Source organism: Manis pentadactyla, chromosome 2 (genome assembly GCF_030020395.1).
Source record: "Manis pentadactyla isolate mManPen7 chromosome 2, mManPen7.hap1, whole genome shotgun sequence".
Taxonomy (NCBI): Eukaryota; Metazoa; Chordata; class Mammalia; order Pholidota; family Manidae; genus Manis; species Manis pentadactyla.
This window is the reverse complement of record NC_080020.1, coordinates 91,916,938-91,943,450: the sequence shown is the minus strand read 5'-3', so window position 1 is coordinate 91,943,450 and position 26,513 is coordinate 91,916,938. Positions and strand designations below refer to the sequence as shown.

Sequence of the window (26,513 nt, the reverse complement as noted above, 5' to 3'; positions counted from 1 at the left end):
TCTGCCTGGAACATATTACCTACTTTACCCTACCCACACCCACCCCTTTTGCCTGGTCAACTCCTATACTGGATTCACTGCAGGAAGCTTTTCTTGGTCCTGCAGGGTTGGGCTGATACACACCCAATGTGCCCCTAAGCATATCCATGGCACAGATTTTGGCACATGAGGATATTTGCCTGGTTTTCTTGTCTTCCCTGGATCTGATCCCCTTGAGTGTCTTCACCATTGCATCCCCAGCTTTTAGCATGGTGCCTGAAGCAGAGTAAAGTTTTTAGTAATTATTGAACAAATGAAGGCATTGCTTTCATTCTGCATCTGTTGTCAAAAGAAAGGGAGCATAATTGGAGGAAAACCTTGTCCAGATATTTTGGACTGAAACTACTGCAAATCCACTGAAATAACAGAAAAAGATAAAATGAATAAACCCATATTAGTTCTCATCTTTGTCAGGGTAGGTTTACTGCTGCATGAAACAATACCAAATCTCAATAGAACAGAACAATCAGAGTTCCTTATTATCCACGCCATGTCCAGTGCCAGACCCAGGGTGGAGCATGCAATGTCGTTCTGTCCCTTCTCCGCGTCCATCCAATGCCGGGGGATGGGGGGCGGGGCAGAGCGGGGAAGAAGGCAAGGAGGATCATATGGAAGGATTTTTAGGAACCAGTCTGGAAAGGCATACATTATCACTCCTGTTCAGAATCTACTGGCCATAACTCTGTCACATGGCCCCTCCTAACGGTAAAAGGAAAACAGAGGTTGATAAACACAGAAGTCGTCCACACCCCTGAGAAACAAGGAAGGATGACTTCAATGAACCAGGAGTTTTGAGGAATTTTTCAAAGTCAGAAAGTAATTGGGGTTGGACTGGTGAATATAAATGAACAGAGGAAACCATAACTGGTAAAAAAAAAAAAAAAAAAAACTCAAGAAGAAACAGAAGAAATTCATGCAGGAGAAAATCACAAAATTAAAAGCAATTCCAGAGATACTTCAACCTTGGAATCAACAAATGCAAATCACAAGAAGTATTTCTGGAACTGTTGTCAGGGAAATTAATGTTTGAAATTGCATTCACAAGAAGCTGAGCCACTCCACACTGAGCAAGAGAGACATCACTGCTCACCCCAGGAGGACGCCTGGTGTGAGTGTCAGGGCTGCGCAGCAAAGCAGAGCAGAGTGTGAAATAACCCTGAGCCTCCGTAAGGACAGCTGTAGAAGAAAAAGAAACTGAACATATGACTCCAGTGTTTCGTCCCAGACAAATTGCTCAGTGTATTTCACTGGAGTAGGAGTTCTAAACAGGAAACTCAGAGCGGGCAAGGGACCCGGAAACAGGCCAAGTGCCCAGGTAACTCATCACTGGAGATGAGAAGCAATACCTGGAAGAGGAGCACTGGACACAGATGGTCTAGCCACACATCCTGCCTTCTTCACAGTGACTAGAAGGAGACCACTGCAATCAGAAGGGTAGGCAAACAGAGATCCTCAAAGACAAATCTGAATAAACATTAGGGATGACTAAATTTTTAAGAGAAGGCAACACCAAAAGGGAAAAAACAAACGCAAAAAACAACTAACACTTGAAGAACAATTTTTAAGTGGAAACAGTTGAATTTAAAATATATTTCATCAGTATTCTCAGAGAGATTTATGAATCTGTCACACTCATAGAACATAATCAGCTATAACAAAAAGGAAGCAGCTAGATTTGTTGGAAACAAAAATGTTATCAATCAAATAGAGACTCAATATATAGGTTAATTAGTGTTGGAGAAAATCCTCTTTCAGTCTTGTGTATGTCTGTACAGTGAGGCACTACCTGCCCTTTGTTTTATACCATCTTTTCAAGGATGTTTATTTAGTAAACGTCTTGGAAAACAGAGATAGACTCTTTCCAGAGAAAGGCATGTTTACTATTTAGTGCAGTGAAAATATTTCCCTGTAGAGCAGAGGGCAGACATGTTTACAGAAGACTCAGTAACCTAAGCTTAGAGTTTCTCTCCTGTCACACAGCCTCTTGTGTGTGCAGGTATGATCTGGCCTTTTTCTGTCTTCCTGCGGAAACTAGGACTCAAGAAACCAACAAAACTGCTGATACTTGGGCAACTGCTATTCTGTGGTAATAAGCTGTCTTTTTCTTTGAGCCAAGAATTTTATGTCTTCTTCCAGTACCCATGAAACTGTGGCAGGCCAACTCACAGGTAGAGTAAAATCTCAGACCCTTACAGTGCTTAACAATTACTATAATGGAAATACTCAGAGACTAAAAGAGTCAACTGAAAAATCAAGTCAAGGTGTTCTCCCAGAATTCATCCCCCAAAATAAATATTGAATTGGGGAAATAGCTAAGAAATACAGATGAAACATCCAGAGACTCCCATATGAAATAGGAATTCTGAAAGAATGGAGAAAATAGAGACTAGAATCAAGAAAAATAGAAAAACTTCCCAAACTTAAGAAAATATTTTAAGTTGAAAAAGCTGTAACATTTCAATAAAACACTGCATTAGATTACTTAATAATTACAAAGTGAAAAGTGTGCACCTACAATAGTAAAAGCTAGAAGAAACCACCTAAATCAAGCAATCAGTAATATGTAACTAAAACTAATAATGGGGCAAAGTGGCTCCTGTGCTTTCTGAAGCACTGCACAGAGAAGAACACAGTATTACTTCTCTATTCTTGCCAAAAATGTTTACTCTGAATCTAGACATGTGGAAACCATCAGAAAAACCCAAACTGAAAGGCATTTTGTAAGACAACTGGCCTGGACTCTTCAAAAATATCAAATGGCATAAAAGATGAAAAAGATAAGGATGCTATTCCAGATAAAAGGAGAATAAAGAAACAAGAAAGCTAAATACAGTGCATATCCTTAATGGATCCTTTTATTTTTTAAAAAGAGCTATAAAGGACATTACTGGAACAATTGTGGAAATTTGAATATAGACTATATACTAAGTAATAATTTGTATCAAATTGTATTGAATCATATTTAATCAAAGTAAAATTTTTTTGTGCGATAATTGTTTTGAGGTAGGGAAGAACCCTTGTTCTCTAGGCAATATATACTGAAGTAATTAGAATAAATAAAGAATACTGCAATTTACTCTTAAATAGTTTACAAAAAAAATCTGTATATTACATATTTTATATGTAATTAAAAATATAAATGTCCGTGCATATGTAAAGAGAGAAAGAGAGACTGAGACATAAAAGAAAATATAGCTAAATATTAACAATTGGTGAAACTTAAATATTTGAGTGTCCATTGTATTATTCTTTCAGGTTTGCTGTAGGTTTGTAAATTTTTAAAATTAAAAATGGGAGAATATAGATTGTAGATGCCAATAAAATGTCACAAAAGAATAATATAGAAAGAAACAATACCTAAACATATTAGGAGCCATGTCATAACTAAAAAATTTAAAGATTGCACCCTAAAAGTTTTTCAGAGAGCTATAAACAGGCTACATAAAATGTATCTCTGGATATAAATAGAAGATAAGAAAACAATATCAGCCAAGTTCTGAGAGAAATTTACTTTGAACATAAATTCTTGTTGGCTGGATATACAAATCTAAATGTGAGCACAGAGAGAGAAGGAAAAAGGATTTTTAGTCACATAAAGATGAAGAAATTTCACATTCTGCAGGTCTCCTGCAGAAATAATTAGTCAAGGATATGCTCCAACAAAATGGAAACTGAATCCAAGAAAAAGGAAGAGAGAGAACCCAAAAAATGGTGGTATGCAAGGAAATCAGGAGCCATACATACACAAAATTAGGGATATGATACAGTTAGAAGAGAAAGCCATATTCAACTTACAACATTACAGATGTATTTAGTGGATTGTTTCCTAGGACAAATGAATTACCAAAATAATTCAACACAAGGAAAAATTTCAAATAAACCATTAAATCTAGACATTGTTGAAAAAGTAATCAATGATTCATGCCTTATTAGAAGAACAATGAAAGAGAACTTTCCCTATCAAATACCAAAAGCACAATAATTAAAATACTATGGATCTGGAACAAAACTAAACAAATAAATAAATATGAAATAAATCAGTGTGTTCAGAAATAGGCCCACATTTATATTAGAACTTAATATATTAGAAAGAGTAGTAAGGTCAATAGAAAAGTCAATAAATGGTGTTGGGGCAATTAGTTCTTCATTTGAGCTAAAAATTTAGACCTCTACATCACACCATATAGAAAAATAAATTACAGATAAATTAAAGAGCTTAACAGTTTAATGCTGTGTAAATATTGGAAGAAAATATAGACAAGTCACAAAGCCAAAAAATGTAAAGTAAAAAGATGAACTGCTTTGATTATAAAAATATTAACTTACAAAAAATACAAACAAAAGACATATGAGAGATAAGAGCTATAAGCAGTATAATAACAGATGATCAGTAACCATTATATTATATCCATTATTGTGAGGGTACCCTTACACATCAAGAAAGACAATTTCATTGTTTAAATGAGCAAATGATATGAAAAGAAAATACAGAGAAGAAATACAAGTGGCCAATTAACATATGAAAAATTCTACCTCAGTAGTAATAAAGGAAATGAAAACTGAAACTATAATGAGATCTATTATCCCCCATCAGATTACAAAAAATTAAATATTGGTAATATGGAGTTTTGGCAGAGATGGGGAAATGGGTCCTCTCACTTATTGTGGGTAAAAGTGAAGCATAAATTAGCAGAGGCCAATTTGGCGATATATATTAAACCAAAATGTGAGTACACACACTTTGCCCCAGTTTCTACCTCAAAGAATCTGTCCTATACAAATACTGGCATATTATAGAAAAAGGGAACAATTACAATCCAAAGTCCTTATTATGGAATACTACCCATTCATTAAAAAGTATGAAATATATAAAATGCCCTCACATGAAAGTATCTCTAACCACACCAATGTGGCAAAGAAAGTTATATTGACATATGTAGTATAATTATTTTTTTAATACCATATATCTATCCAACTATGTATGTGCAAGGCTCGGTTTTGGTATTAAGGTTACAGAATCAAAGAAAACAGATAAAGCTCCTGGCTTCACAGACTTCACATATTTAGTTTGGAGATGGGAGATGAGGATGGGGTTGGGGAGGGCAATCAATAGTTAGTGAATATATAAGCAAGATAATTCCTGATAGGGGAAGTTCTATGCAGGGAGTACACAAGTACTGTAGTGGGAATGGATGCCCAGCATAAAGTCAGTATTCTCAGAAAATGAGAGCCATTATTATCTACTTACAGAGTAAACTTGAGCCCATATGTATTCTGGAACTGAAAATCCCTCAAATTCATATTGCTCTTTTCTGTCTTTTAAGATATTTCAGCAAGAAAATATACAGTATGATCAAATTTCTGCAGAGATTTTGTGAGCTAACAGAAAGCCCTAAACTTCAAGTCCAACATTTAAAGTTTTCATTTTTGTTCATCCATATTAGTAGAGTGAGATCTAGTCACTGAAAATGAGGAAAAGGAGGATATTACCTGGCATTACAAGCTCATGGGCGTATTTCAGGAATATATGAATAGTTATTTTACTTTGAAAATCTTACAGTGCAAGATTGTCTTATATAAGTAGTAGCATTATTACAGGTGGTAAGTGTAAACAAAGTGGTTGTGGACTGGATTCTATTCATGCCTTTGGGTAGAAAAGGTGTACATATGAGGAAGGTAGAGAGAGGACTCCTAGAAGCAGCATCACACAACCTCATGCCCCCCTTGTCCCCACTGGAATGAAAGCTCTGGGCTCAGTGGCCCTGAGCACAGGACAGGTGCTGCTACGGCCCCATGCCTAGCAAAGCCCGTAAGCCCTGGCTCTTCTTCCTTTCCCCTTGGCGCCCCAAAGCATACTGCTTTCTTCAAGATGTTTCAACCCACAAGAGTGTAACAGGAGCCATGTGTGATTTCAGATGGCCTTAGCCTTCAGAGTTCTGAAAAATCAGAGGACTGTTTTTTGGGGCCACCCCTCTTGCCCCACTCTCAGACCTTAGCTGTCCAGACTCGAGTCCTAAGCCAGACTCTGCCTAGCAGTGGTGGCTAATGGACTGCATTTGCTGCACTGTCCCAGGAGGCACAATACAAATGCTTTTAAGAAATCAGTGCCCTCCAACTGTGAAATGATAATATGCTAAATTACGTGCTAAATTAATTTCTATGCAACAGCATACCATAAAATTAGAAAAGCAATTCTGTCAACCGGGATCAGTGTGCAGAAAGTACACACAAAAGGATCTCAAGTTCTCAGCAGTAAACTTGTGTTTATGCTTTGCCTGAATATCCAGAGGTCGATTTCTACTGTAGGCTGATGAATGGTGTACAGTTAATTACCACTTAATTGCTTGTCTCTTTCTCCTTGTGTTGCTACCATATGGGTTAAAAATTATAGGACAAGATTTTTACTAGTCCCCATCAGATCAGGACTAGCTTCCCATTAGATTTTGCCATGAACAGACATCCTCTTCACAAGTCTGTTTACTTCATTACTGAGTTTTGTTAATTTTAAACGCGCAAGACACATCAGGATTAGGGAGACTAATAGGCCCTTCCCATGAAGCCAGGATGCAACTCTGCAGGTGCACAAGTGTTCACAGCAGAATAAAAGACATTAACAGAGGGTACTTGGGCCACAACATTACAACTTTGATTTAATTTCATGTGAGTTTATGGCTGAACCAATTCAGAGATTTATTTCCCAAAAAGATTGATCTGCTCACTTGAGATCAGTCACAGTAAATCCAAGTCTTAGTGGGTTGGCGGTGCCTGGCTGTGGATGCCTACCCAGCACACACTTTAGTTGATGCCACTTTATGGTCTCAGCAGAGTAAGGCTGGATCTTGAGGAGGCCAGGCTCTTTTCTCATGAAAGAGGTTGGAGAGTGGAGGAAATGGAAGGCAGGCCTGTGATCTATGCTGCTTCCCACAGGGCAAGAGAGCCAGTGCCAGAATCAGAACAGCAGGAGCTCTCATTCTGCCTGCTCGGTGTCACCTGCTCCTGGCCCTCATACCTGCATCAGGGGACCAAAAGGCAGCATGATTTCACAGTCTGAATTCCCTGTCTGAAGCTAACCTGATCTAACTGAGAATGGGTTACAGAGTACCAACATTCCATCAAAGACAGGGCCCTTATTTTTATCTTGATCTTCAGGTTGCATTGATCTCAACTTATCTGTCCCAGAATGTTCTGAAAATATGCAACACACATACACACACACACACATATACACACACCCATTTTAGATATACAGGTATATAGACATAAATAATATATATAAATTAGATAAATAGATAATTTTAGTGTACAGAAAGTTATCAGGGTTAATGGAACATTTGACTCAAAGCATAGCCAATCTTTGCAATAGCATCTTGGGTACAGAACTGCATTTATGATTTATTATCCCCTTCTCTTTACCAACACCCCTCCCTCTCCCTTAGGAAAGGAGCCTGGTGGGGGAACCAAAAATTTGGATTGCAAAATCGAGGAGAGTGCTGAGACACCTGCTCTAGAGGACTCCTCCTCATCCCCTGTGGACATTCAGCAACATTCCCAGCAGGTTTCCACGGACATTGAGAACACTGAAAGGTGAGTGGGAAGGTACCCTGAATAGACTGCCAGTCCTCCTCCACTTAAAGAGACAAGATTTTTCTCTTTCAAATTCAGAAACAAAGCTCTCAAAAAACAGATGAGAGAAGGTAAGGAATCCAAGCCCTGCAGCAGAATGACAGCATAACCTGCAACAGAAACAGGCTTTCAGGCCTCTGCTCATCCCACTCCACTCCACTGCATCTCATAGAAATGAAAACAGTGAACTTCCTTGAGAAAGTTGGATCTACATACCATCACAGCTTACCCACTGAGCTGGATCCCAAAATTTACATTTAAGGAAGAAGAATCCAAAATTGTGCAAAGATACCTCGAACAGAGATTCTCAGACTTCAGGTGTATGGAATGGCTGGCTTAGCTGCAAGGCCTGAGATTCTACCCAGTTCACAAACAGCTTTTCACAGCACTCCCTTCTCTTGTTCCCCCAGAATGTAGCTGATGGCCTCTTAGTGGTCAAAGTGAGTTAATACATTTGTGTTAACAAGCAGTGGGTCACTGCTGGACAAGAAGTTTCTTTCTTGGGAGAAAGAGATTAGTGATTCAATATCATTTAGGGAAAGGCAGCAATAATAATATAATAAGAAGTGCCATGTCTCATCTGGATGCTAAAAATGCCATTCTATGAGGCAGAGGGACAAAGCCCTTGTTTATGAGCTTTCACACAAATGCCATGTTCTTTGCCACAAATGTCCCCAGGGCCTGTACAAAGTAGTTGAATGAATACTGGGCAATTCCACCAAGGGCTTTGTATGGGGTTGAGTCATTGACAAGATAATGAACGTTTTATTTCTTTATTTTTAGAAGTGTAACACACAATGGCATTTGTAGCCATTGTGATTCTACTTTCAGATTGTAATATAATCCTAAAGCTAATTACCAAATTTTTGTGTTTATAGAAAATTGAAGTATGTGGTAATTATGTACTATTAATAAAACTTGGATTATTGTATAAGCCTGGAAATCAATGATTCAAACAATAAAGCTGTTTGGCACAGTTTGATAGAATACTATAGACAAATGATGAGGGAGTGATTTTTCATAATTTATAAAATGGAAAATACTTTACTCTCTTCCCAGGAAGAAATATCTGCCAGAATGCCATGGTCAGGGCATAATCCATTAGCAAAGTCATTTTCCTTTTCAGAAACTTTACACATCAGCTATACCCAAGACTCATTAGCTTGTAAGAAAGCAAGCTATGGCTGGCAATAAGAAAAGGAGAGAATCCATTCAAGATAGTGGCACAGGAAGACCCTGAACTCATTTCCTCCCACAGGTATGGCAAATATACAATGGCATATGGAACAATTTCCTCTCCAAAAGACCAGAAAACTGGATGAACAGAGCCTTCAGAACAAAGGATAAAAAGGACAATAGGCAGACTGGTAGGAAAGGCGAAGACACCATCTCTCAAAAAAAAAAAAAAGACCCACCTCAGGCAATCCACAATTGGGAGGGATCTAAAAAAAAAACAGAACTTTTCAATGAGGAGTGAGGGGTTTGTGCTCTATACTAGGTACCCCTGCCCTTAGATCCTACATAAGACTAAACCTCAGGCTTTGAAAACTGATGGGAATTGTGTCCAGGAAAACCATAGAATTGTAGGAAACAGAGAACCTACTCTTAAAGGACTCGTGCAGACTAACTCACCAAGGGCCAAAACACCAATTAGAAAAATGCCTAGACCATATATGAAAGAGACCCACTTACTAATCTCAAATAGCCTTCTGGAGAGGCAGGAAACTATTGGAACTTTCTCCAGGGATGGAGACATTGGCAAGTGCCATATCTGCAACCTCATTCCACCTTGTTAAGGTTAGTGCTATTTTGGAACTATACCACTAAACTGCTATAGCCAGTGGGCACACCCAACTGAGAACCCTACCAGCTACACACTGCAGCCAAGCCAGGCACCAGCCCTCTCCAATTCTGTGCTGCAGCTATGCCCCAGCAAATGAGTGCATGCAATCCACACAGGGGATGACCCATGAGAGCCTGGCTCTGGTGGTCAGAGAGGATTGAGCTTCTGGGTTCCCCATGACATCTCCTATACAAGTCCACTCCTTTAAGATTGGGAGAACTAGTCGATTTTCCTAATACATAGAAATAGTCTCAGAGAGTCAAGCAAAATGAGGAGACAGAAGAATATGGTCCAGATGAAAGAACAAGAAAAAACATCAGAAAAAGACGTTAGTGAAATGGTGATAAGCAATCTACCTGAAAAAGAGTTCAAAGTAACAGTCATAAAGATGCTTGCCAAACTTAGGAGAAGAATGGATAAACACAGTGAGATCCTCAACAAAAAAAAATAGAAAATATAAGAAAAATACAAGTTGCTGAGGAATTGACTAAACAGCTAAAGAATGAAATAACTGAACTGAAAAAATACACTAGAGGGGTTTAATAGCAGATTGGATAAAGTTAGAGATCAGCTCAGCAAGCTGGAAGAGAAAGCAACAGAACTCACCCAGAGTGACAAAAAGAAAAATGAATTTTTTAAAATGAAGATCTCTTAAAGGACCTTTGGGACATCAAGTGGAATAACATTTCCATTATAGGGGCTCCAGAAGGAGAAGAGAGATAGAAAGGGCCATAAAGTTTATTTGAAGAAGTAACAAAAATCTTCCCTAATGTGAGGAAGAAAACAGACATATGGGTCTGGGAAAACCAGAAAGTTACAAATAAGATAAATCCAATGAGATCCATACAAGGATACATTATAGTTAAAATGGTAAAAGTTAAAGATAAAGAATAATCTTAAAAGCAGCAAGAAAAAAACAACTTATCACATACAAGGGAAACCTCATAAGGCTATCAGTAGCTTTTTCAGCAGAAACTTTGCAAGCCAAAAGAGGGTGGCAGGGCATTTTCAAAGCGCTGAAAGGAATAAGCCAACCAAGAATTCTCTGCCCGGCAAAGTTACCATTCAGAAGTAAAGGAGAGATTAAGAATTTTCCAGATAAGTAAAAGCTAAGGAAGTTCATCACCACTAAACCAGCCTTGTAAGACATGTTAAAGGGATTTCTCTGAACTGAAAAGAAATGGCACTAATTAATAACAAGAAAATATATGAAAGGAAAAATCCCACTGGAAAAGGTAAAGATATAGTAATAGTAGTGGATCAATCACTCAATCACTGATAAACTTACAGTAAATACACAAAAAATAATGAGAAAGGATTCTAAATATAATGCTAAAGAAAGCCATCAAACCACAAGGGAAAAGAGAGAAGAAGAAACAGAGATACTTATGAAGACAGCCAGAAAACAATTAACAAAATAGCAATAGGTACATACCTATCAATAATCACTTTCAATGTAAATGATCAAAACTCTCCAAAGGACACAGAGTTGCTGAACAGATTTAAAAAACAAGACCGATGTACATGCTGCCTACAAGAGACTCACTTAAGAAGGACATACAGACTGAAAGTAAAGGGATGCAAAAAGATATTCCATGTATATAGAAATGAAAAGAAAGCTAGTGTATAGTTATACTCATAGCAAACAAAATAGACTTTAAAACAAAGACTCAATAATAGACAAAGAAGGGCACTGCATCATGATAAAGCAGTTAGTCCAACATTATATATAAAAGAACTATATAATGAATACACACACACACCCAACATAAGGGCACTCCACCCAAAATATATAAAGCAAAGCTAGTGGACCTAAATGGAGAAATTAACACAGGAGACTTTAAACCCTCCTACATCAATGGATAGATCATCCGAACAGTACTTTAATAAGGAAGCACTGGCCTTAAATGAGACATTAGACTAGATATTGGATATATACAGAACATCCTATCCAAAAAAAAAACAACAGAATACACACTCTTATCAAGTGCACATGGAACATTCTCCAGGATACTCAAGTCTCAATAAATTCAAGGAGATTGAAATCATATCAAGCATCTTCTCTGACCACAATGGTATGAAAATAGAAATTAATTACAAGGAAAAAATTAGAAAAACCACAAAAATATAGAGATTAAATAACATGCCACAGAACAACCAATGGATCAAAGAAATCATAGGAGAAATTTTAAAAATACCTAGAGAAAAATAAAACAGAAATATGGCATACCAAAATCTTTGGGATACAGCAAAAGCAGTGTGGGAGGAAAAATAGCAATACAGGCCTGCCTCAAGAAACGAAAATCTCAAAACAACATCTAACTGTACACCTAAAGGAGCTAGAAGAAGAACAAAGCCCAAAGTCAGTAGAAGGAAGGACATAATAATGATCAGAAATGAAGTAAATGAAACATAGACTAAAAATAGAAGATCAATGAAACTAAGAGCTTTGAAAAGATAAACAAAATTGACAGACCTTTAGCTAGAGTCATCAAGAAAAACAGAGGGCTCTAATAAAATAAAAAATAACAGAAAATACAAGTGGTACCATAAAAATATAAGGCATCATAAACGACTACTATAATCATACACCAACAACTTGGACAACCTAGAAGATATGGATAAATTCCAACAAACATACGATCTTCCCAGACTGAATCATGAAGAAATAGAACATCTGAATAGACTGATTACTGGCAAGGAGATTGAGTCAGTAACCAAAAACCTCCCAAGAATTAGAAGTCCAAGACCAGATATCTCCATTGGTGAATTCCAACAAACATTCAAAAAATAGATAATACTTACCCTTTTCAAACTCTTCCAAAAAACTGAAGAGGGGGAACATTTCCAAATCCATTTTATGCGGCTAGCATTACTCTGATACCTAAACCAGATAAGGATACCACCAAAAAAAATAATAGACCAATATCCCTAATGAACATAGATGCAAAAATCCTCAACAAAATATTAGGAAACAGAATTCAACAATATACTAATAGGATCATACACCATGATCAAGTGGGATTTATTCAAAAGATGCAAGGATGGCTCAACATCCACAGATCAGGCAACATCATACACAATATTAACAAAAAGGATAAAAATCATATGATCATCTCAATAGATGCAGAAAAATCATTTGACAAAATCCAACATCCATTTATGATAAAAACTCTCAATAAAGTGTTTATAGAGGGAATGTACCTAAACATAATAAAGGCCATTTATGACAAATCCACAACTAACATCTTATTCAACAGTGAAAAGAAGAAAAATTTTCCTCTAAGATTAGGAACAAGATAAAAATGCACATTACAACTACTTTTATTCAACATAGTATTGGAAGTACTAGTCACAATTAGTCAAGAAAAAGAAAAGCATCTAAATCAGAAAGGAAGAAGTAGAACTGTCACTATTTGCAGGTGACATGATACTAAAGACTCAAGCAAAAAAAACTCTCAGGATGAATGAATCCAGCAAATAACAGGATACAGAAATCAGCATACAGAAATCTGTGGAATTTCTATATACTAATAATGAATTACCACAAAGAGAAATTAAGAAAACAATCCCATTTACAATTGCATTGAAAAGAATAAAATACCTAGGAATAAATTTAACCAAGGAGGTGAAAGACATTGACATTGATGAAAAAAATTGAAGACACAAATAAATGGAAAGATATTCAATGCTCATGGATTGAAAGAATTAATATTGTTAAAACATCCATAGTACCCAAAGCAATCTAAAGATTCAATGCAATCTCTATCTAAATTCCAACAGCATTTTTTATAGAACTGGAACAAATAATTCTAAAATTGTATGGAACCATAAAAAATCCTGAATAGTTAAATCAATCATGAGAAAGAAGAACAAAGCCAGACGTGGTATACTCCCTGATGTCCAATTATAATGCAAAGATATAATAATCATAACAGTATGGTACTGGTAAAAACAGACATGCAGATCAATAGAACATAATTGGGAGCTGAGAATTAAAACCACACATAAATGTACAATTACTTTATAATAAAGGAGCCAAGAACACACAATGTAGAAAGATCAATCTCTTCAATAAGTGGTGCTAGGTAAGCTGCAGAAGAATGAAACTAGATCTTTGTCTTACACCATACACAAAAATTAACTCAAAATGGATTAAAGTCTTGATTGAATGTAAGATCTGAAACCATAGAACTACTAGAAGAAAGGCATAGGTGATAAGTTCCTCAATAATGGTCTTAGCAATATTTTTGTGGATCTGACTCCAAAGGCAGCAAAAGCTAATAAACAAGTGGGATTACATCAAATAAAAAAGCTTCTATACAGTGAAAGAAACCACCATCAAAATGAAAAGGCAACCCTTGTATTTAATGCAAGTGCTTATTGATTACATAAAGGAGAGGATGATGATGACCCTTGTTCCCCCAAATATTTACTAAGTGTAATATACTCTCCAGTCTCAAAAAAAAAAAAAATGAAAAGGCAACCTAATGAATGGGTTACAAATCTTACATCTAAAAGGGATTAATATCCAAAATATATAAAGAATTCATACAACTCAATAACAAAAAGAAACTTGACTAAAAAATCAGCAGACGGTCTAAATAGACATTTTTCCAAAGAACATATATAGATGGACAACAAGCACATGAAAAAATGTTCAACATCACTAATTATTAGGGAAATAAATCAAAATCAGAGTGAGATATCACTTCACATAAGTTAGAATGGCTAGTATCAAAAAGACAAAAACCATGTGTTGGAGAGGATGTGTAGAAGAGGGAAACCTTATACACTGTTGGTAGTAAAATAAACTGGTACAGCCACTGTGGAAAACAATATGGGGGGGTGGGGATCCTCAGAAGTACAGAAATACCATATGATCTAGCTATTCCAGTTCTGAGTATTTATTTGAAGAATACAAAAAACACTGATCCAAAAAAATATATACACCTCTATGTTCATTGTAGCATTATTTACAATAGCTAAGAAATGGAAACCTAAATTTCTATTAATGGATGAATGGATAAAGATGTGGTGTGTGTATATATATATATATATATATATATATACACACACACACACACACACACACACACACATACATACATACAATGAAATCTGCTCAGCCATTTAAGAAAATGAATAAAGTCTGGCCATTTGCAACAAGATAGATGGACTTTGAATGTATCATGCCAAGTAAAGTAAGTCCAACAGAGAAAGACAAATACCACGATTTTGCTCAGATGTGGTGTCTACAAAAACAAAACAAACAGACCAAAACTCATAGACACAAAGAACAAATTGGTAGTTACCAGAGAAGAGGTTTGGGAGTAGACAAAATGCGTGGAGGGAGTCAGACTGTAGGATGATACATGGTAACTAGACTTTTAGCGGTAAAAACTTTGTAGTGCATAAAGATATCAAACTATAATGTTGTGCACCTGAAATATATAATGTTATATACCAGTTTTACCTCAATTAAAAAAAAAAGAATGGGAGAGTATAGCCCACAATGTTACAGTTCAGCCTGAAAGTCTACATTTGGGTCAAAGGAGGCAGTAACCACTGAGAGAAGCAGGCACAGCAGACCTCGGCTGGGAGGGACGCCTCCTCAGTTCTCCCCGTCTCTCTGCCCTAAGAGATCAGCGGGTCTCAAACCAGGCTCTGCATCAAAATCACCAGGAAGGTTTTTTGGACATTAATGCCTGAACCCCAGCATAAACCACCTGTATCAGGCTCTTGACAGGTGGGGCCTTGGCATCAGGTGAGTCTCCTGCCCAGCAGCCAGCCGAGAATCGGGAGACCCTGCCTCTGTCCTCACATACTGCGTTCCTGGCCCCTTTCCATTTTATGCCTGCCCACCTCCCACCATCCCATCTGCCCTTGAGAATTTTACATGAAAACAGAATATGCTCCTTGTACTTCCAGATATAGGGCCCTGCCTTCCTCCCTCCCCCTCCCCCACTTCCACCTTCCCTCTCTAGAAATACCCTTTGGGGCTTTTCAGCACTCAGTGCCCCACTGACACACCCTCACACCTGTACCAAGGTATTCTGAAGGTTTTTATTGGTGTGTTTCCAGGTTGCCACAAGATTGCTCCCTCTGCTTTTCCAACTAGCTATTCCTGAGAGCTCCCTTGCACATATTAGTCAACACTTGAGGAGACCCCAGTGGGCTCTCTGGCCTCCCCTGAGGCAAGTGGCCCTCAAACTATACTCCACAGTGTTTGATGAAATGGCCTGAGGGGTTTAAACCTAAAAATCACATGTTGGCTTTCTTTCCTCAAATGGCAGAAGAAAAATGAATTCGTTGACAGAATTTCTTCAACTTTATGATTATCGTCTCACTAAACCTTTGGTGCCTGCTACTACTTGCCTGTTCTAGAGTTAACTAAAAGCTGTATCTGATTTTTGCTCTTTGAAATGAAGTCTACCACTGCGTCCTGGGATTTCAAGAGCCAGGATTCCAGTGGACAACCACCTGTGGGGAACCACTGTCCCAAGAATTTGAAAAGTCCAACTGGCCCCTAGTAGATGGCTTCCTGCTCTGCAGTTCTGGGGTTTTAGGACCACATGTACTCCCAGAGGAGGGAGAGGAGGTTGCAGGTAGGCGGTGGCTTACGTATGTGCCAGCGGCTAAGGAAAGGCCCAGTGTCCCAGGGCTTCTTCCTCCCCAGTCCTCCCTGTCTCTTGCTCTCTTTCATCCATTGTGCAGAACTCTACTCTGAAGGTTTTAGAATGTGTCAGTCTCCCACCATTCCAGGTCAACTGAGTGTTGACTCTTGTAAATGCTTAACACCTGTATTACATCAAATTCCAATCACAGTGAAATGGCAGACTACAGCAAGTGAACCTACCCAGCCATCACAACGTCTGACTATAGGCCTGAGAGCACATCCCCCAGCCCAGAGTACCTCGGGTGTGTGTCCTTTGCCTTCCCCTGGTAAATATGAAGTACTGTGCTCATTACCAGAGCCTCTTCTCTGATCTCAGGCAGGTCCAGTTGAAGGCAGAGATGAGGGCTCCTCTGGAAATGTTTGCCAGAGGAGCTCTCATTACTTCCAGAGTCAACCCATCTCAGACATTTTTCTTATAAAAGCAAAATTAATTCAGTATTTGCCTACAAGAAACTAGAGCTAGTACCATTAGGTACAGGCTCCCATCCTTTGTTGTCTCACAGAACAGACTGTTTAAGATTGCATTCCCCAAGTTGACAGCTGATTTTTTTTCTTTTATCAAATTTACAGAGACATGCGAGAAATGAAAAACCTTTTAAGCAAACTCAGGGAAACTATGCCTTTACCATTGAAAAATCAAGGTAAGTCTTTTCATTCTCTTTGAGGCAGGGAATGTTTTTAACATGATAACCTTGGGACTTGTTTCTTGAGAAATTATAGCAAATTTTCTTAAACAATAGAAGGCATTGAGCATATATTTGTCTTTCCTCAAGAAACTAACGATAATGAGAATGGAGTCCCTCAGATAACAGTTTTGCTTTGAGGGGAGCTGAGATACACTCTAACCTCAAAACAGAGGCCTCCTCCACTGGCCCTGTCAGTCAAGAGATTTATTCATTCCCATACCGTGGAAAGCACTGCACGAAGTGTGACAGATACAAAAGGAATGAAGACTTGGCCCTTGTTTTTAAGAAGTTTACAGCCTAGTGGAGGAGACTTTAAGAAATTTCCAAAGGAAGATCCCTGCCATCTAGATGTTTAGTTATCTAAAATAAGTAATATTAATACTTAACATATTGAGAACTTAACCATGTGCCACTATGATTCTGCACTAAATTCCAATGTATGGGGAATTTTTCCACACCACCAAGCAATTCTTGGATACCAGCTGGGTGTCCTACAATTCATCTGAATTCTCACACTACTTGGAGAGAGCATCAGATCCCACAAGCTAAGGGTTCAGCCCTACAAGACCGCCCTCTCCCTATCTCAGACACCAACCTCAAATCCAGGTCGTCACCTGTGCTTCCACTGGCTACAAATTGGAGGGTCCAACAGCTTCCTCCTTGGGCTCAGTTAGTTTCCTAGAGTGGCTCACAGAACTCAGAGAAACATTTTACTTACCAGATCACCACTTTATTATAAAAGGATATACCTCAGGAACAGCCAGATGGAAGAGATGTATAGGGCAAGGTGGGGGGGAAGGGTGAGGCGATTCCATCTCTCTCTCTCCCAGCACACCACTCTCCACGACTCTCCACATGTTCACCAACCTGGAAGCCCATCCTTTTGGGTTTTTATGGCGGCGTCATTGCACAGGCACAGTTGATTAAATCACTAGCCACTGGTGGTTGAACTCAGTCTTCCGTCCTTTCCCCTCCTCAGAGGTCAGGAGCTGGGACTGAAAGCTCCAACATCTAATCACAAGGTTGGTTCTTCTAGCTGCCAACCCCCATCCTTAGCTATTTTCCAAAAACCACCTCATTAGCTAAATAAAAGACACCTTTATTGCTCTCCTCACTTAAGAAATTCCAGGAGTTTTAGAAGCTCTGTGCCAGGAACTACAATGAAGGCCAAATATGTATTTATTATGATAAATCACAATATCATAACCATTATCCTAAACACTTTATATGTATTAACTATATTAACTTACTTAATTCTAATAATACCTTTGAGGGAAATGCTATTAAAGTTTCTCAATTTACAGGCATCTGAGGCACAGAGAGGTTAAATAACTTAGCCAAGGTCACACAGACTGTAAGTGGAAAGGCTAGGATGTGATCCCAGGCAGTCTCCAGAGCTGTCCCCCTAATGCAGAAATGAAAAGGGGGTATTCATAGAATATAAGCAAGGGCCTCTATGTGCTTTTGTTAACTCTTGTATCTTTAGTACCAAAAGCAATACCTGGAACATAGTAGAATAACACTCAGCATAAACAAGAAATGTATGTAAAATCTGCATCCAGCTTGGAGCCCAGGGTCTGAAGATATGTACAAAGGACTAGTAATAATCACTTTCACTAAGCCTTCCTGGCCCAGCAGCCTTCAGTGAAGCATCAGCCTCAGGGATGGTTCATAGCAGGTGGGGAAAGGGCTTTTAGGGGCAGGAGAGAAAATCCTCTTGTTCCCACTGCTCAAAGCCCAGGCAGAAGGGAGGACAGGGTGCTGCTTGCCCCGAGCCAGGAGGGAAAGGATTTGGCAGCAGAGCCGGAGTGCCTTTTGGCTCAGGGAGCAGCGTGGCAGAAGGTAGAGAGGTGGAAGTGAGAACTGCAGACGAAGAGGCCAGCAAGTAGAGTGGCCAGAGCTGCAGGGGATGGAGACAGATGTCAGAAAATCAGAGGCCAGGGATGGGTGAAGCAGACACCTCAAAGCCAACGCGATGGGCCTGGTGAAGGAGGCTGACTGGCTTGAGCCTGGATGTAGGGTTTGGGAGACCTTCTAGCATTTTAAAGAAGTTGGCACTGTGCTATAGCGCTGAAAGCCCCCTGGCCATGGCATGGAATACTGTTGCTAGAAATAAGCATGGTGGTTGGGACCAAGGACTTTGGAATAAGGCCAGCCTTGGGTTCAGCTGTTGGCTCTGCCACTTACCAGCTTTGTGCCCTGAAACAAGTTGTTTAATTAACTTCTGGCGATTTCAAGTTGCTCATCCCTGAAAAGGAGAAAATAGCATCACCTACATCAGAGGGTTATTGTGAGGACTAAATGAAGCACAGCCTGTCATATATCTTCTTCCAACCTTTCAGAGAGCAAATGCTCAACCAATGCTTCAGGCTTACTCCTGTTGTGATCATTATTACTTCCCAGCTGGCCCTCCAAACGGAGCTCAGGAAAACTCCAAATCACCATCAAATAAGACAGTCCCTGCTACCACTGGCTGATCTTGACCCTGCGGTTCAAAACATTGATCCCTTGGACTTTGGATTTGGGGCTCATTCTCAGATTCTTAATATGTTTGGCAAGTCTCCCCCATTCAACAACATAGGGCCCTCTCCCTGTACCCCACATTCAGATGCCCAGGGGGAAGACAGCCTGGGGCCGCACAGTCTGAATTTCATGCATGCCATGTAGCTTCTACTTTGAATCAAACAATCTGAAATAGCCCCTCTACCTTTAGTGAAAATTCATCCAACAGTTTTTGAAACATGCATTAATGAAAATACAGAAATTTCTCTTTATTTACTTAGGACATTTCTATCATCATAAAAAAGTATAATATAAATATTTTGTATAACTTTGTATTACTTTTATAAACAGAAAAAATTAAGTTTTAAACATTTTTTAAATATAGTAATAGCAATTAATGATTGATGCTGTGAGTAAAAACATGAGTGAAAAGGGAGTCCTCCAAATAAGTGATACCCAGGATTTGAACACTAAATCCATTTAAAGGAGAGAGCTAGGAGATGCAAGGACTTTTTCAAAAGCAAATGATATAGTAGGACTTTAAAATGATTTTTTAAATTAGGGGAAGGCCTGTGAGAAAGTCAGCTTTCTTCATCTGGGGGAGAAATGGGAGCCCTTATCATGTGACAGTATATCTCTGTTCTCTACATGTTTAATGGGTACTCACAGCATCATGTCACTAGGAGCTGAGGAGCAGAGAAAGGGGGATGCGAGTTTAGAATGGAGGGACTGAGAAGGCCCGAGGGAAGGAGAACAGGGCTCTTGGGTCTTCTGGGGACATTTTTCTGGCAGATACGAATGGCACCATTTTAATGAACAAATCAGCCAGATTCCTCTCTCTGACTGCATACACCACAACAGACCATAGGAGCTTCCCCATGACCTTTGTGGCACTCTTTCAGGTGATTTGTTTATTATACAGTGCAAGGTTAACATATGCAAGAAATGGTATGGGGTGAAATGTGGAAAAATTTATTCCAGGTCTTTTTTTGTAGGACCTTATTGTCAAAACATAATTCTACCTGGTTGAAAACCATACAGAAAGCCATGTTTTCTTTCTGGCTTCATATTTCCTTTATTTTTTTATTCCATTTACATGAGTGTTTGAAGAAAAAAGAAAAAAATGACAAGACACCACTCCTGGTCCCCTTTTTCTTACCCCAAACCCTGACCACGTGACAGTCCTGCCAGACAAATCCTGGAGGAACTGCCGGGACATGCTCAGATTCCTCCATCCGCCAGGCTCCACCCAGGTCCTCAGCACAGAAACCATTCCTTGTGTATTTTAGGATGCAAAGATTTAATCATATCTTTCCCCATTCTCTGCCACAATCAGAACTTGACTCCGCCACATTTGCTTTAATTGATTTTCAGTGACAAATAAAGGAAGGTGGCCAAGGGCAGGAATTTTAATGGTTAGTGATTATGCCTCCAGTTTAAACAGGGCCTTTTCCTTCCCACCCTTCCAGTTTAAGACTGGAGATGAAGAGGTGCACAAAAGAAAATGAATGCCCTTGCTCTGCTACAGCCTCAAGCAGGCTCCTCACAACGTCCCAGTCTCCTGGCTGCCAGCCTGCTGTCCTCTCCTGGCTTCAGTGCCTCTCCTGCCCTACATCCTGGGTCGCTGGCAGGACTGCAGGGAGCTGCATTAATTATGATTGTCTTGCTGTGTCAAATGGATTACAAATGGAACCACCTGTGGAGCGCACACAAGGTTATTGACAAAGGCTAAAAGGAGATTGGACAGTGAAGGGCAGCATCTTTTAAATGCATGTTGTAATCAGAACAAAACAAGTCTGCAGAAATAAGTTAAGCATGAAAGACAGTTTCACCTCTTCCAAAATTTCGACCTAATGAACGTGTGTTGGTACATTCATTCTTGCCTAGAATTTGGCTATGGACACTAGGCATTAGAATCAATCTGAAGTGGATCAGTCAGGAATTGAATCTGTTCTAGAATGGGTCCCCCCAACCCCCAAGGGAACAGTTCTACTCCAGACTAAATTGGGTCTAGGAACCATTACCCTAGACTCATGCCCCAAATCCACTCCAAGCTGGACTCCCATATCCAGAACCAAACTAGTCCAGTCAGGTAGAGGAGTTCCATAGCTGGTTGACAAACACTGGGTAATTAGGCTACCAGCTAACCTGGAGATATCCTTGTAGGTCCTTCCCCCAGGGCCTTGATCGGATGTTTTAATGGTTGTAAACCTGGATGGGTTTCACTCCAGCAGCTCCATAATCCTTTCTAATCTCTGCACCCTTTTTTCCAGGATTCAGTATGACACGTATAATCCTCCATTTAATCCACACATCACTGATCACACATCAGATTCTTAATGTATTACTTTGATTATGTTGAGCCCCTTGTTAAATGTCTACCCATTGTCTATTGAAGGAAGAACACACTTCTCACTCTAGCATCTGTTGACCCCACCATCATGCAATTTGTGAGGGTCACCTATGATGTGCCAAGTTCTGTGTCAGGTGCTAGGGATGTCTCTCCCCCTAAAGGCTCTCCATCGCAAAAGAACAGATTGAATGAGAATTGTCTGGGAAGCTTTTCCAAAAGACATATGCCTCCCCTTGCAGAGATTGTGATGGAGTTTTGGGGGTAGGGCACGTGAATTCTGTGAATTCTGGAAACAACTAACACATTCTTTCTCTCTCTCCCAGAAAGACAAAGAAATCGGTGATTAGAATAAACAATGCCATAATAGGCACAGGTTGCTGCAAGGGCATATTGGATTCTCACCTAGCCAGATTTGAGTTGTAAGGGGTGGGATGGAAGACTATGGAGAACTGCTTTTTGGAAAGTGTCAGAGCTGAGATTTTTTAGGATGAATCAGAGTTAGTCAAAGAATGATGGAAAAAAGACAGCCTAGGCAGAAGCATCTGGATACATGAAGGCATATGGGGAGATGAAGATCAAGGCACTTTGATGAATGTCAGCTATTCATTAGTTGGGAAAGTGGTTAGAATAGAGATTTAAGAGAGAGATTAGAGAGGTAGGTGGGGCCTCATTTAAGGTCCTTGTCAGCCATGTGAAGGGATCTGGACTTTATCCTAGAGCCATTGGAGGGATTCAGTCAGGAGACAGGCTCCATGATCCAGGTGAGGAAATCTTCAGATCTGACTGAAAGCCAGGGGCTCAGAGAACTGGATGCAAACAACTGATGGGCTGTACAATGGAGAAGGCAGAATCAGCCCCGACAGCCAGATTCAGACTTGGAAATCAAGGTGAATGATGGTGTCATTCACCAAGTTAGAGGGAACAGAGGAGTAGCAATAGGCATAGAGGATGATTTAAATGTTGGACAGGGGAGACGTCCAAGGGCAGTTCTCAATGGCTAATAGTGGATGTATAAGTCTTATGTGAACTGGGAGACTGGAAGTACAGATTTAATCATCATCAGCATAATGGTAATTGAAGCTCTAAGAATGGTTGAGACCACTCAAGGAGTGTACATAGAGAAGAACACTGGAATACCAAAAGTTAATGTTTGAGGGGAAAGAAGAGCAGTTTACAAAGGTGACAGAGAAGAAAACAAAAAAGCATTATGAAATAAATCAAAGCACATTGCAAGGAAGAACTGGTTAATAGCACAGGGTAGTTAAGGTACGTAAGGACTGAAAGTGTCCACAGGATTTAGCAACAAGCTAGTCAGTCACTAGTGATGCTGGCAAAAGCCCCTTACTTGGAATTTGAGGCCTGGAAGCCTAGTTAAGGAGGGTCATGGAGTAAGTGGAAGATGAAGCACTGGGGTGGCAAGAGTAAGTTTTCTAAGACTTTTATAGAGTTGCTTATGATGTGGGGGATAGACAGGGTTGAAAGCAGATAGTGTCCCAAGGGCTACCGCAATTGTTTATAGAAGGAATGGGAGTGTGAAGGGATGCAGAAGCATGGAGCAGTCAGAAAAGACTTTCCTGGGGGAGGATAAAGTATTTAAGCTGATCTTAAAGGAGAGCTTTTCTGGAAAAAGTAATGGCATGTGTAAAGGCAGGGAGGCACGAGAAGGTATGGCTGTATTTAGAGAATCCTAAGGAGTTACGTTTTGTACCTTTACCCTCCTTCAGATGCCCTTCACTCCAGCCCAACTGGACTATTTACTTGGACCCAAATTTCAGTCCATCTTTGACCTGTGTGTCTCTGTCTTCACTGCTCTCTCCATTCAGAATGCCCATCTACCCCACTGCCAATCCAAGTTCTCCTCAGCTCTTGTGCCCCAGCATGAATACCAAGACCTCCATAAGTTTTCCACAAATGTCTTCTTCCTTCTCCTCCCCTTGGAAATAATTTCCCCACTGAAATTCTCACAGCATTGTGTTTGTATCTCTCTGCTGGCATTTCTAATGAAGCCTCGTGGTTACACAAGCAGAAATCCTTGAGACTGAAGACCCTCTTTCTATGAGGACCCATCCTATATTACCTCCAGCACCCAACACAGAGCCTGCACTTAGCACACCTTTGACTGATTCAGTGGCTCTCAAAGTAGAGCCTCAGGACCAGCAGCAGCATGTCTGGGAACTTGTCAGAAATGCAAATTCTCTGGCCTCACTCTGGACCTACTGATTCAGAGACTCTGGAGGTGGGCCCAGAAATCTGGGCTTTTAACAAGCCCTCAGATGATGCTGATGCAGCTAATGTTTGAGAACCACTGGATCTGCTGATGATCTTTTTTTTCCTGGAATAGAAATTTGCAGCTGTAGGTCCGTTTATTATAAGCACTTCTCTTGACTTTAATCTGAGAACATAGCTTTAAAGTCAAGCACAGTTCATTTGAAAAATTCTCATTTTCATGTCCTTCTGTTTGTTAATATAACATCTATGTAAGAAATCTTTTAGTAGCAAAGAAATTTGAGCAATAGAGAAATGGTATCCATGTGCCTTAGGGGACCCAGTGTCCCTGGCTCTAGCAGTAACCAGGGATTAAACATCAAATGACTGGGGTTGGAACTCACTGATGCAAGAATTTCCTGCTCTCCTCTTCATTCTCCTCTGCTTTCCTTGCTCCCCTTCCCTTTCTCACTTTTCATTTTGACATTAAAAATTGTCCTAGGTTACAGCCCTCCCGGAGTATACACTTTAGAAAACAGATGCTATAAAAGACTCAAACATTTATGATAAAAATCAGATTCCCCAACAAGTTCAAGTGAATTAACCCAGAAAGTTCAGGACGAGTAGGGAACATTCCATTTCGCTGACATTCTTTCAACAGCCCCTCACTCCAGAGGCAGGATTTCAGTCAATGTGGAAAGACATCTTTCCTTGGAGTGGAAATCACTTCACACCATTCCAGGCTGCTTATTGCTCAGTGAATTTCAGCACGTACTGCAGATGTCAGCTTCCTATGGTGTAGAAAGCTGCTCCGAATCTCTGCCAAGAAATTTTGAGTTTTTGTGTCACCTCAGCCCTAGGTGCCAATCAGACAAGCTCTGGGCTAGGCAAAGGTGTCACAAAGGCTGAACAAAGCTGCTCCAAACCAGCAGGAGGCCTTAATAGGCAGCCCATCCCTTGTTTAACATCTGAGCACTTTCTCATCAATTCTAGCACTTCTTATTCACTTGTGAAAGCTCTGTGTGTGTGTGTGTGTGTGTGCGCATGTGCCACACACAAATGAATATATAGGTTGAGTGGAGAAAATCTCAACAGTACCTAAAGCTTTTTGATATACTGTAATGAATGCATAGATACAAGGGTCAGTCTTGATACAAATCTCATAATATCTGTGGGCTTTTAACACATAAAAAAAGGGACACTGGGAGCAAACCTACCACCACAGCACCTGCATGCCACAGCATATGCACGCCACAGAACACACATGCCACAGAACATGCACCCAGAGCACACACACACCACAGCACATGTACACCAGAATACACACATGCCACAGCACCCGCACACCACAGCACATGCACACCAGAGCACATGCATGCCACAGCACACACATGCCACAGAACATGCACACCAGAGCACACACACACCATAGCACCTGCACGCCACGGCACATGCATGCCAGAGCACACACACTCCACAACACATACACGCCAGAACACACGCACACCACAGCACATGCACACCACAGCACACACATGCACATTTTCTTTGTAAATTCAACATTGTACTTTATACATTGTAGTTGACACTTCCTCGTTAATGAAAAGAGTACACATCAGACTTGCATTTTATAATACGTATTTATGGCTCAGGTCACTCCCCCAAAGCCCTTAAATATTTGGAGAAAGGGAAGGATATATCTGGACTCAGGAAATACATCTTTCAAGTCTAAGAGAAATAGAAATGAGATTTTTCTTTCCTGTAACTATCGTCCTAGTTTTGATTATTCTGTTACAGGGAAGCATTGAATTCCAGGAGAACTTGAGTGTCAGGAAGTGTAGTCAGTATCCAAAGAGATACCGAAAGGTAAAATTCTTTACAGTTCAGAGTCTGCTGTATCTTTGCCAAACTAGGTTAAGTTCATGGATCATTCAGTGGTTAAAGAAGTAAGAATCCTAAAAATGATAAGAAAGTGAGTTATCATTTCTTTCTGTTCCAAATACCTCATGATTCATCTCTGAGAGATTCTCCTGAGAAATCAGGCTCATATATAGTATTTGACATGGCTTTTAGTGTCTTATCTATTGGGGGCAGGTTTAACTAAAAAGAACAATGTCCTATTTTTAGTCTCAAAATGTTGACATCCAGATCAGAGTGAATTACTTTTCACTGTGAAAGAACAAAGAGAGTCTTTCTCCATGGTAGCAGAATAGGAGTCTTAAGAGAGGATTTTAACCTGTGGAGACTGAGCGAGTGGCCTGTGTTTGATTCACTTGAATGTCCCCAGCTGGGGTGCCTTTTTCTTCCCTGGCTCCAACTTGCTGCTCTATTTCCATCTAAATGTACAACATAGAGAACCATTCCTAGGAACAATGTCAACTTGGTAGGTAATGCTGATTTCTAAGTAAGTATAACACAGAACAGCATTTGGGGCGGGAAAGGGAAAGCCAGGCACTTGAATGATACAATTTACGTAAGAGGACCAGAAAGCCAAGACTAGGTTTTGTTCTTGACAGTTTCCTGAGTGTCTGGGCTCACTAACCAAGAAAACAACCCTCATCTACAAACTAGTCTTATTGAACT

General features: G+C 39.7%; 1 protein-coding gene across 1 annotated transcript in view; it reads left to right on the top strand.

The window, feature by feature from the left end:
- Positions 1-26,513, top strand: part of RGS7BP (regulator of G protein signaling 7 binding protein) — a 101,059-nt gene that overhangs the window by 67,848 nt on the left and 6,698 nt on the right. Inside the window, exons 4-5 of the mRNA XM_036887877.2 lie at positions 7,476-7,623; positions 16,755-16,825. Coding sequence (XP_036743772.1) covers positions 7,476-7,623; positions 16,755-16,825 — 219 coding nt within the window. The remainder of the gene's footprint in view (positions 1-7,475; positions 7,624-16,754; positions 16,826-26,513) is intronic.